Genomic DNA, 13,070 nt, shown 5'->3' with positions numbered 1-13,070 from the left:
CCAACCCAGGGATCGAACCCAGGTCTCCCGCATTGCAGGCGGATTCTATACCAGCTAAGCCACAGGCAAGCCCAAGAAAACTGGAGTGGGTAGCTTGTCCCTCCTCCAGGGGATCTTCCTGACCCAGGAATCAAACCGAGGTCTCCTGCATTGCAGGCAGATTCGTTACCAACTGAGCTATGAGGGGAGCCCTGGAATTCCACGTTACAGACCAATAAATACCTTTATTTTAAAAACTGGCTCTGTTAAGTATTCTGTGACTTGCCATATAACATGCCTTTGATAATATACCCACTTTTAAAGTTCAAAATCCCAGCGAATTTCTTCTTTTCTAAGTATAATTCCTAATTGTAAGTTGATGTATTATTCTTTTCACTCGGGAAACGATGTGCTTAAGTATTCATGGAAATGATAAATGGTTATGTCTAATGGGAAAAATTAGACATAATTTTCAAAAAAGATCAGTGAAGAGTAGAAGAAAGAGACAACAGCTCTTACAAACATTCACTTACATACTCTGGAGGTTTCTGAGTCGTGGAGTTCCTAACGCTCCCAATTCAAAGTGGAAAATAGTCGTTTCTTATTTAATAGTGTTTTAAATTAAACAGTTACATTCATTACTTCTTTTATTTTGTCCAATTAAACTTTGCAGTAAATATGACAATCCTCATTTGACAAATGAGGAAACTAAATTCAGAGAAGGAAAGTAACTTGTCTAAGACCATACAAATACTGAACAACAGACCTGAGATTCCCTGAATTTAAAATCCATATTCTTGACAGTTGTAGCAGACTGACTGACTTTGAAGTTGAAATCTACTACAAACACCTTGGTGACCACAGGCAACATATCCTTTCTGTGCCGTGGTTTCCTCACTAATGCAGTGGAGATAATAATAGTACCCACTTCACGGGATCGCTGTGAGGAGTAAGTGGGGTAAACTTAGGAAGAGCTTGACAGTAAGTGCTGAATACACGTTAGTCAGTATTACACACTGCAGTCCTCTGTTGTCTGCGTTGGGCAGAGAAGACACAGAAGGTCCCGAAGGGAATCTGATCTCTTCTAAATTAACCCCACTGAGGCTGTTTCATGGTTCCTCTGTGGCTCAGACGGCAAAGAATCTGCTTGCAATGTGGGAGACCCAGCTTCGAGCCCTAGGTCAGGAAGACTGCCTGGAGAAGGGAAAAGCAACCCACTCCAGTATTCTTGTCTGGAGAATCCCATGGACAGAGAAGCCCTTGTGGGCTACATTCCACAGGGTTGCAAAGAGTTGGACATAACCAAGCAACTAACACACACACACACACACACACACACACACACATGCTGTTTCACAGTTGGATATGGTTCCTATCCCCTTGACAATGTGGCCTGGTATGGGACAGGTGTGTGTGTATGTGTGTAAGCTCGGTCATGTCCGACTCTTTGCAATCCTATGGACTGTAGCCCACCAGGCTCCTCTGTCCATGGGATTCTCCAGGCAAGAATACTGGAGTGGGTTACCATTTCCTCTTCCAGGGGATCTTCCTGACCCAGGGAACAAACTCACATCTCAGTGTCTCCTGCATTGGCGGGCAGATTTTTTACCGCTGAGCCACCTGGGAACTAGGTAAAACTTAAGCTACTATAATTGTCAAAATAAGTTATTTCATTGAAGCCTTATTTTTAATGCCAATGTCAAAATCAAGAGTGTCATTCAGAGATCAGGTCTAATGATAAAACAACAGGGTTTGTGATTTATATCAACTAACTATTTTAGTGGTAAGAAATTTGCAAAAAAAAAAAAGTAGTCTAGGTCCTATAGTGGTTAATAATATGGTGTTTTAGAAAAAAAATCTAAGACCAAGGTTGTCTAACTTGATCTGGAAGTATTGCAATATGGTAATATTTTCCCTTCCCTTTGCCAACTGCTGTTCACTATTTAAGCTGCACCTAAAGTCGCCTATTCAGAGAAGCATCCCTTGCCTTTTTGCACCAGGACAGGCTGCCCTGTGCTTCTCAGCTGTAGTACTTAACAGTATTGTCATTTAACAGATTTTTAGTGTACCTGTTCATATCATGTCCCTATCCCCCTCTTGGCTGAAATTCCATGAGGGCAGAGACCGCTTTAATGTCAGTGCTCAGATGTGCCTTGCACTTACTAGTAAGGACTGAAAAAAGATTTGTTGAATGGAAGATAGAAGAAACTGGCAAATAATCAACAAATACATTTAACATAAGTTTTTTTTTCCCCCAAATCATCAGGTTATATATGTAGTTTAATTAGATTTAGTAAATAATATTTTGGTTATCCTATCTATAAAATACAGTGCCTTTTCAATTAAAATGGAATATAAGTAGACTTGAAGTCATAATCCAGTCCAAGACATTTGCCTTCTTGTTGCTTGATTTTGCAACATCCTGTGATCAGCTTTCCTTCCTCTCATACCCAGTCCTATTGGATTTCCCAAACAATCCCATTTCCTCAACTATTTATTCTTCTCTCTCCCAATATCTTCATTTAGTAGGATGGTAACGAGTATTAAAATTTATAGCAACATGTCTAAATGAAGTCAAGGGAAAGTGTATTTTTTTTTTTTTAAATTGCCATCATTTTTAAAATTTCAAATCAGGAAGCATTACATTACTTCCTTCAACCAACTTTTTATTCCCTTCTAAAGGAACTTAAATTTAATTATATAAAGGATAGAAATATCTTTTGTTTCACTCAATAGGTAAAAAATTAAGTAAAAAGTTTCTTTAAGAGTAAGTTTACATATAAAAATGCCTCTGAATATTTGCATAGAACTCAGAGATGATGTGATTTTACTATATGAAATATTCTGCAGATGAATGGCCCACAGGCAGATGAAAAGATGCTCAACATCACTAATCATCGGGGAAATACAAATCAAAACCACAAGGAGATATCTCACGGTACCTGTCAGAACAGCTATCATCAAAAAGTCACAAAATAACAAACGCTGGTGAGGATGTGGAGAAAAGGGAGATTGTAAATTGGTATAGCCACTATGGAAAACAGGATGGAGGATCCTCAAAAATTTAAAAATAGAACTACCACATGATCTAGGAATTCCACTTCAGGGAATATATCCAAAGGAAATGAAAATGCTAACTTAAAAAGACACCTACATCACATGTTCACAGCAAAATTATTTGCAATAGCCAAAATATGGAAACAAGCCTGGGGTCCACTGACGCTGAGTGGATAAAGAAGTTATGGTGTAGGTACATACACAATGGAAGATTATTTAGCCGTAATAAGCGAGGAAACCCTGCCATTTGTGACAAAGTGGTTGAACCTTGAGGGCGTTATGCTAAGTGAAGTAAGTCAGACAGAGAAAGGCGAAAAGATGATCTCACCTTTATGTGGAATCTAAAAGAACACAAAAACGACAAAAAAACCAAACTCATAGAAAGAGATAAGATCTGCAGTCCTCAGAGGTCAGGGTTGGAGGTTTTGGGGAAGGAGGAATTGAAGGAAGGTGACCCATCTGGGAAAGGTGACCTTCAGCAAAGGTACAAACTTCCAATTTATAAGATACTGGAGATGCAAGGCACAAGATGATGACTATAGTTACCACTGTTGTACAATGTATATGAAAGTTGTTAAGAGAGTAATCCTGAGTTATCACTATAAGGAGAAACTTTTTTTTCCATTTCTTTTTATTGTAGCTACATGAGATGATGGATGTAAACTAAATTTATTGTGGTAATCATTTCATTATATATGGAAGTCAAACTTTTATGTTGTATACCTTATCTCAATAAAACTAGGAAAAAGAGGAATATCCTATAATAGGAAAGCAATGATGCTGCTTCAGGAAGAAAGCAAGCATCCTATTTTCATAGTTATCAGAGAAAACACAATCATGTATTATTAGAACTATAATGTACACAGTCAACAACTTTCAAAGATAGAAAAATTAATAAAAATAATTTAATTCTCTACTTTAACCAGCAAGGTATTAAATTGCTGTAACACACTTTGGCTAAGCTATTAATTAATCTGGAATAAAAAATCAGTCACTTTATTTACACTATATATCTTTTCTTAAAGTGTAAAATTGGAAAGTTATAAATACATTGGGTAATAGATCACTGGGTAAATTTAAGCTAACTAGACAGGAAATAAACAGAACTATAATATATCCAAATCCTTCAGGAATTTAACTCAGACATTTTAATGATAAAGTCAAGGCTGCAAAAGAGAAGAGTTTTATTTAGTGGTTGCAGAAAATGAATCAGGAATAAAAAAGTATTGAGTTCATTGTATACAGCTTACTGTATAGACTTGAATAAACAGCTTGACCTTTGAAAGTCTGAGGGCTTCCATTTATCTGCTCTCTAAATATACTTACAATAAAAATGCCATTAGAAGTATGCTGTGAGGATTAATGTCAGTGAAAAACTGTGAGACTCACGGATAAGAGATGAAAAGGAACTCTAAATACCATAGCCATAAACTAATTAAATTTTAATGTTACTTAAAAAAATCACATAGTTATCTGGGATAGATTCATGGATGATACATTAGTATCAATATTTTATTTATATTGTATTTGAAGTTTTAGATATAATAAACCCTAGCAAGCATTTGAAAAATACATGAAACAAGATCATCCAATACTTATCTTTTGCTTTGGAAACTATCCCTATGATTCTGGGTCCTCAGAAAAATTCTAGCCTGCTTAGACAAAATAATTTGTTCTTAAACCTGAAACTCTTTGATGTTAATTTTATGGTAACAGAGATAAGGGTGTGAACTAAGGGTTGCACAAAGTAGACCTGTAATGTCCCCTCATTATCCCCAGTCCTCTTCTGTGGCATTTGCACAGTGCTGGGCACTGCTTGCTATTCAAATACATTGTTATTATGATGACTTATTCCTAATGTGAAAACGTGGAAACAGTAGAAAAATTCAGGGTTCTAATAACATGTTAAGAGTTGAGATTTTTAAAGTTCTGAGATATACATATATATATATGTATATACATACAAAAAAAATACAGCCAGCCATTTATTGTGTCGAGCAGTATTTAGTCTAAAAAAAATTTTGCCACAAAATTATTTTGAAGCCCACTTTCCAATCTATCTGAGAAGCAGAGTTTAGTTGACAAACATTCAGTTATACGGGCTTCCCAGGTGGCACAGTGGTAAAGAATCTGTCTGCCAATACTGGGGATGCTGGGGATGCAAGAGGTGCAGGTTCAATCCCTGGGTCTGGAAGATCCCCTGGAGTAGGAAATGGCAACCCACTCCAGTATTCTTGCCTGCAAAACTCCATGGGCAGAGAGCCTGGCTGGGTTATAGTCTATGTGGTCACACAGAGTTGAGCACGACTGAGCATGCACACATGCAGTGTGTGTGTATGTATACACACATGTATACATGCAGTATGTATCTTTACAGGTATGTATTATGTGCCTGAGTGTGTGTGTGTGTGAGAGAGAGGCGGGGGGAATGAATCCAATAGCATAAATAAAATTTTTATAATATATTTGAACCAACAAGATCTATTTGTGAGAATTACAGAAGTTTCTGTGCTAAATAAATTAGCCAGAGTCAAAGAAGGCAACATTTATTTCTTTTTAGGTAAGACCTAGCATTAAATTCTCCCTAACAACTTTGGCTATTGGAAACAAGTTCAAATTATGGAAACAACTGCTTTTAGAATTGGGAACAGAGCATGGAAAAGAGACACCTGTGACTTTTTGTGGATGCACAGTATCTCTTAGAGACTTAGATATAAATTAGAACAGCACCTTCTCTCACTCTACAATGAAGCCACCTTGAGCCCATATAGGAAGAAGTTTCACAGGCTGCACATGAGGTGGAAGAGCGCAGAGTACCTGACTCCAGACAGCACTCCTACAAGACCCCACACCGGTGAGTGAGCTTTCAAAGCAGTGCGAGAAATGTCTTTCTCCTTTCTATGGTACTTGTATTCCCACTATTGGGAATGGGGTGCATTGCAACTGGAGACATAGCAGGTAGCAGAGAAATATTTTACCTTCCTGTGTGAGTTTGCACTTTCATTTTCTTCCTGGCTTCTTGTCCTGTTAGAGGGTAAGCCTAGGGCTCATTTGTTGAAATTCTTCAAGTGTAATACTATTAATACTATAAACAGTTGATAATATTTATTGAGTACCTATTACATTATGTTCACTTTAGACATATTAGCTAGCTAATATTGCAAAGTCTATATTAATATTTTGTACTGGAGCCTTAGAAACATTAAGTAACTCACACAAAGGAGGACAAAGACTTGACGCCTCCTCTCTCAGACTGCAGAGACCACATACCACACTGTCTCCCACTTTTCACAGAAGGGTGTTTAGTCGCCCTTGATAGATTATAAGGCTAGAAGGGGCTAAACTGGAGTTTAATGCCATGGTACTGCTTCTGTAAGTCTGTTTTCCTAATATGATCTGAAGAATTGGAGGACCATTACAAAAATAAGAAATACTCAGATTAACAATCGAGTTGACCAAAACTGAAAGGAAAATAATGTAAAAAAAAAAAAAAAAAATCACCATCAAGCTACTGGCCAAAATCAATCACCTCAATCTGAATGGATGGAAAATATTTTAGTGGAAGACAAGTAAAATATTTGCTTAATATAGTCATTTTCTTTCTCTCTTATAATAGAGAAGTTTCTAAAAATTTTCTAGTTATTTGCCATGTTTCTGGTAGCTTAGAAATAATATCCTTCCTTGAAGGATATCCTTGGAGGATATCCAGTACTTGAAAATGATCTAAGCATCAAAAGTACTTCTTTGGGAAAAAATGAAATTGTATCATGCAAAGAAGATATTTTCTCTGAAGCTTAAGAACATCAAGGTGCTTAAAAAATTATTAATGTGATTCCAGGTTCTCTTTCTAGAAACATAAATTTTAGAGAACCAAGGCAAAGTTCATAGCTCTAAGTGTAAATTATCGGTATTACTCTATTTTCAACTCTGTTTTTACTGTCTAAATGTCCTGTTACTTCAGTGATGTAGACTTAGGTTTTTTTGTACTTTATTGTCCTAAAGATGATATAGCAAATATTACAGGTGTTAGATAATAGCTATCATTAAAAGAAATTCTATAAACAAAGTTTTAGTTAAGTTATATGAATTAAAAAAAAATCTTGAACTACATTTTGCTGATACCTTCATAAAAGTATGAAATCATTTAGCGTTCCTAGATTTTACAGAAAACCCTTTAAAATGCTACAAAGATGTATAACAAGATATAAAACTACAAATATTAGCTATTTCCTTGAAATATAATTTAAACTTGATGACTAGGACAAGAAAATGTCACATTCCTTTCTCTTGCTAAGGAAATTGCATACTTCCTTTGGAAAAAGAAAGAATATGCAGTCTTCATAAGCATATATGTGACAGTTTTAAACTTGTGGACTTGTTTTGTTTCAGGGTAAAGTTTTCTATAAATTTTCATGATTATCTCAAAGTTGAAAAAGAAACAAAGAAGTAAAAGCAAAACATTAGCCTTACGTGTACAAATATTAAAAACATTTACGTTATATCTATATTTTGTCCTTTCTAAATATTATCCTGTTATGTAATTTTCAAATTCATCATAGAATGAATGCTGCTGCTGCTAAGTCGCTTCAGTCATGTCCAACTCTGTGCGACCCCATAGACGGCAGCCCACCAGGTTCCCCCGTCCCTGGGACTCTCCAGGCAAGAACACTAGAGTGGGTTGCCATTTCCTTATCCAATGCATGAAAGTGAAAAGTGAAAGTGAAGTCCCTCAGTCGTGTCTGATTCTTCACGACCCCATGGACTGCAGCCTACCAGGCTCCTCCGTCCATGGGATTGACCAGGCAAGAGTACTGGAGTGGGGTGCCATTGCCTTCTCCACATAGAATGAATATGCTCTCAAATTTTTACTTCTGTTTCCCTCCATGATCTACAATATTCTAAATGGAATATTAATCCTCTGTCTTTATCAGGATCTGTGAAGCAAACAGGTATGCATTTTACTAAGGGGAAAACAGGGCAGTAACATGGGCACTGAACTGCTGACGAGTGCCCAGTGCTGGATTTATGGACCACAGGCTGCCGTTAAGATTTGGTTAAGAACACTCATTTTACTTGGGAATCAAGGAATTCTTGAAACAGAGAGTCTCTTACAACAGAGGTCAATCAAATATCCAGGATTTCACTAAAATGAGCTGAAGAAAAAGTTTAATAGCAATATCAGACATGGACATAAGGGCGTTATGCCTATTTCCTCATTTAATCCTCACAGTAACCTTATGAGGTAGGAATTGTTTGTCTCCTTTTTAAAGATGAAGAAATTGAGGCCAGAGGATTCAAGGACTCTGTCAAAATTTACATTCTCTGAGCTGAAGATCCATGTTCTTGGCCACTTCGTAGGTTTTAAATTGTTATTGTCTATGTCTCATTGGAGAAAAAAGATGGACGAGCTAGAAGAGGTCAGGAGGAGGTCTATTCTGTCCATAAGGGCTGGGCCCTTTATGATTTCAATTCAGAATGCCTGGATTTCAAGTCCTCTGGGAAGACAAGTTGGGTCGCAGGATCGCAAAGGGCCAGCTCAGAGGCTCTGAGGGAGACAGGAAAGTCCCTGGCTCAGCTCTCCAGCCCCTGGCAGGCTGGCCCGCAGTGACTTTGGTAATTGCTTTGCCTACTGGCAAGTACGTTGCAGGAAAAAGTGCACACAGGCAATAGATATGTCTGTGTAGAGCTGTGGGTTGTTTTCTTTTACTTTTTTTTCCTCTTCATTATTAATAGTACAATAAAAGCATGCTATCAGAGCTTAGCAAATCTATTTAATTCTTAATTTTGCTTAGCTGTAAAAAAAGCTTGCATGTGAATTCACGATTCCGATAGCATCTCTCTGTAGGAATAACTTTTGTTAATGCAAGAAATAATACATATTAGTCTGCCATAACAAGAATAAACCACAGTGCACTTTATCACAATCAGTGTTAAGTACTATATTTTTCCTACTCCAAATATATTTATGAGAAAGATACCACTGTATCTCATATGTATCAAATAAAATAAAAAATTGTTTAAGAGTTTTTCGCTATTTAATGCATTCATTTAAAAATTAAAATAATTTGATCAATTGCAACATAATTTTCCTATATTTCAAAAGTATATATAAAATTTTTATAAGCATATAAACTTATTACCAACATTACTGATTAGAACAACTTTGTGATTTAATCCTCCCCAAATGATCAAAAGCAGTATATTCTATGGAACTCACTTTTTGTCCATTCATCCCTGGAATTCCAGGTACTCCAACAGAACCCTAAGGAGACATATGATTAAAATAAGTTGACATCATAAGCACAAAATAATTCAATTCTAAATTTATGTCATATTAATTATGTCAGCTACAACTTTATCTTACTAAAACATATCTGACAGGCTATGTTTTTCAGATCTCATCCACTGTGTTCTAACACACAATAGTGTAAACAGATTCATCAAGCTTTTCCAGAAGCCATGAAAATCTCACCATGTTTGTAAATATTTACTTAACCCTAATAAGATTTTAAAGAATTTCACATCATAAATTGAGATCCAAAGCTATCAGAAGGCCTCATGGCTCCAAATTTGGGTGCTTTTGAGAATTAAATAGGCTTAGTTTCATCTCAAAAAAGGTTAGCTGTACCAGCAACTCTTGAATTTCATGAAATTAAACACCATAAAATAAAAGGTAATTAAAATAACAACCACTATAAGGAACCCATGTTGTAAAGTGAAATTTGTTGTATTTGAAGCATTTCCCCCAGACTCAGGGAGTATGTTTAAACCATGTGAGGGTGAATATATCTTCCAAAGTGGACTAGGCAGGATGCCGCAAGTGGTGAGCATAGACTAGGAATGATACCAGTTCTATACATTGAATATTATGTCGTCTGTGTGTGTATGCACATGCACTTGGATGTGTGCACACATGAGCACTGGGGTGATGAGAATGACTGGGCATCAGAAAAGAAAAGTAGTTACTACCTGAGAAAATCTGACATTTAACTAGATACAGAAACATTAACAAATGTTTTCAAATAGTGATGTCATTTTCCTCCACACACCTTCTGGTGAGGCTCTGGAGAAATAATTTTTCAAACAGAATGTGCTTATTTTTTGTTTAGAACTATAAAACAGATTTTTCTTAGTAGATATGTGATATTAAAATTTTTAAAGAATAATGGAAAAGATTAAAATAGTAATTAGAAATCTAAAACTTCTCTAAAAAATAAAGTCTATTAAAAATATAGTCATTTCATGCAAAAAAAATTGAGATGGCAAGTTCCTTAGTGCTTTCTTGGTGATTGTATTGAGTGGGTCATTAAAGGACTTCCCAAAGCCTGAGGCAGTAATTTTATCCTGGTAGCATGTGGATTAGGGTAGCTTTACAATTTCACACCATACTTAATAGAGACATTATTGCAAAGGACAAAGTGTTCCTATATACAAGTTGTCTCACTACACACTGGCTTTTACTTGGTTTGTGGGATCATGTTTCAACAGATGCCACATGCACAAGCTTGGGGGATAAACGTCTCTATCTTTGATGGATTCCAAAGATAAAGAATAATCACTTTTCCACCTGTTGTAATGCAATTATTATTATTATTATTATTTTTGGTTGTCTGCAGGTTAAATATCCTTTTATGTCCTCCTTGTAGCGTGGGAGGTGGATGGGGAGTGGGGGTTTAGTGATGTTTTGTTCGCAAAGGGCTATCTACCTGCTATTGATAGCATTTACTACTGTAGAACTGACGTAATTTTAGAAGTGCTAGACTCTTTTCTCCAAAATGTAAAGGGTCAAGTCTGATGGCTCTGGATAATGTTTAAATAACAATTGGGAAGTCATTTTTTTGGGTTGCTTCAGCAAAGGGAGATACTAGTGGGCCACTTGAATATAGCCACCAAGCAACAAATACATTCTTTGTTCTAGTCTGTTGAATGGTCCTTTGACAATCATATATTTGTGCAAGACCATGCATTTAATTTGCAATGTCTTATGACCCTTCAGATTCTAAGTTTTGTCACGATGTTTTACTAGTACTGGAATTAAAAACTCAATGACCAAAAGTTTGGCAGACAGCTTAAAAAGAGTCTGCTCTGGATTTATTGGACTTTCTATAATGGAGTCAATTAGAAATCTAATGGCTCACATTATATGATTGTATTTTTAGAAAGGAGAATGCACAAACCAGACTACTTTGGTATGGCTCACAGTAGCTAATTCCGTTCCCTTCTCAGGCCAGTCATTAGGCGATGGGGATATAATTACTTTCACAGTATTGTTTATACTCTACCTTTTGTCCTGGAGGCCCCAGAGGACCCTAAAAAAGAAAAACAATTCAATTAACATAATATTGCAACCATTTTAAACTTAAATGACCGATTAAAGTTGTCCTATTCTGTAAGGTTCTCTTTGCTGAAATATGCCAATGTTGTGTACATCAAGGAAAATGAGAATTTTTGGTTGGCAGTACACAATGGGTCTTTTCTTCTCTCTTGTTCTCTTTTGAAAAACGTTATGCAGTAAAATCCTGATTTTTGCTTTAAAAAAAAAAAGAATCACAACATTGTAAATCAACTATAAATTAATTTTTAAAAGTAACCTTTGCCCTTCCAGCGCATCTATTTCTTCAAATACCTGCAAATCCATCACTTCACTCTCATTTAAAAGGCTGGAGATGTTGCTTCTAGAAGCACTAAAAATGCAATGCAGTTCCCAGCCCACCGACTTGTTCTATGACTTCTGCATCTGCAAAACTTCAGGAAGCATATTTGCAAAGGAAATCATTGAATGGCATTATGAAGAAACATTTTTTGCTCTATTCTTCCTCTTATGAAATGTGGCCAATCGACCTGCACAAAAACTTGTTTCTAAGCTAGGGGATGCCAAAGTGAATTGTGGCAACTAGTGTGCACCATAAAAGGGAACAAAAGATGCTGTCAGCTGTTGCATAAACTATGACACTGGGGTGGGAGGAAGGGGGGAGAAGAAATATAATATTTAGGAAGATGAATGGGAATATTTACATTTAAAATGGAAATGTGGCAGTTCTGAGATTTAGAGTTCTTTGACCGCCAAGTCAATGTTGGGGATCTGTTGGCTTTATTTAGAGCAAGGCATTCTTTGAGATGGTAGAAAAGAGCACAACGAGAGCTATAATTCTGACTACTGAGGTCTATTTTTAAACGAAAATATTAAGCACTTTTCTTCTAATTCTTTCAAAAATGCTTTTAACGTCAGTGTATTTTAACAAAGTTACAGATCCTCCATCATTCCATGTATTAATAAAAAGCCCTTTATTCCATTACACTTAATGGCTAACTTATTTTCAATGTGTGACATTTCAGTTAATCAGCATCTTACATTTGGACTCTAACATAAAGCAAGAGAATGGTAATTAGAGGAAGAATTGGTCATGCATAATTTTTTAATTAAAAATACACAATGTTTAAGAACATTCAGAGACTCTGTTCCTCATAAATTATTTTGCAGTTCTCAGGAAGACTAACAATTTCCTCATATAATGAGGCTTAGATTATTGAAAGTGCACTGTGCAATATCACCTTTATATATTCCTTTTTTAAAAAATGTAGGATGTAGCTTTATTGACTCAGTGACAATAGAGGCAAGGAGATGGAATGTTCAGACATATGAAAAATTAATACCAGCCTACTAGCTTAGGAACTGAAAGAAAGTGAAATTTTTTCTTTTTTCCTTTTTATTATAAAAAGTTTAAAGCATGATAAAGGGTAGGAAAAGTAATATAATCTACACCTAGGTATTAATCACTTACATGTTACACTTATATGTAACAATTAACATTTTGCCATATATCTTCCTTTTTGATTTACTCAACCAACCATTTTCTTAATGAACTTGTTATCTCATATATCCGCATGGTCTGACTTTCTCTTCTCTTATCTTACTCCTTCAATTTAAAATTCTCTGTTTTAGATTTTGCAGAGAAAACGAAGTCTCTAGGAATAAATTTCCCAACATCATGTCTCTCATCAACTCAAACCCATGTGGTTCTCCTTACTATATC

At 35.9% G+C, this 13,070-nt stretch overlaps 1 protein-coding gene across 23 annotated transcripts in view; it reads right to left on the bottom strand.

Annotated features, from left to right (window-relative positions):
* The window catches only part of COL25A1 (collagen type XXV alpha 1 chain), a 501,341-nt gene that overhangs the window by 104,480 nt on the left and 383,791 nt on the right, over positions 1–13,070 (bottom strand). For all 23 annotated transcript variants that reach the window (XM_043871317.1, XM_043871320.1, XM_043871305.1 and 20 more), the window contains exons 11-12: positions 11,319–11,345; positions 9,254–9,298 (exon numbers count right to left, since the gene is read on the bottom strand). In XM_043871317.1, the coding sequence (XP_043727252.1) occupies positions 9,254–9,298; positions 11,319–11,345 (72 nt within the window). The remainder of the gene's footprint in view (positions 1–9,253; positions 9,299–11,318; positions 11,346–13,070) is intronic.

This window comes from Cervus elaphus, chromosome 17 (assembly GCF_910594005.1).
Source record: "Cervus elaphus chromosome 17, mCerEla1.1, whole genome shotgun sequence".
Classification (NCBI taxonomy): Eukaryota; Metazoa; Chordata; class Mammalia; order Artiodactyla; family Cervidae; genus Cervus; species Cervus elaphus.
This window is presented reverse-complemented; position numbering and strand designations above follow the sequence as displayed.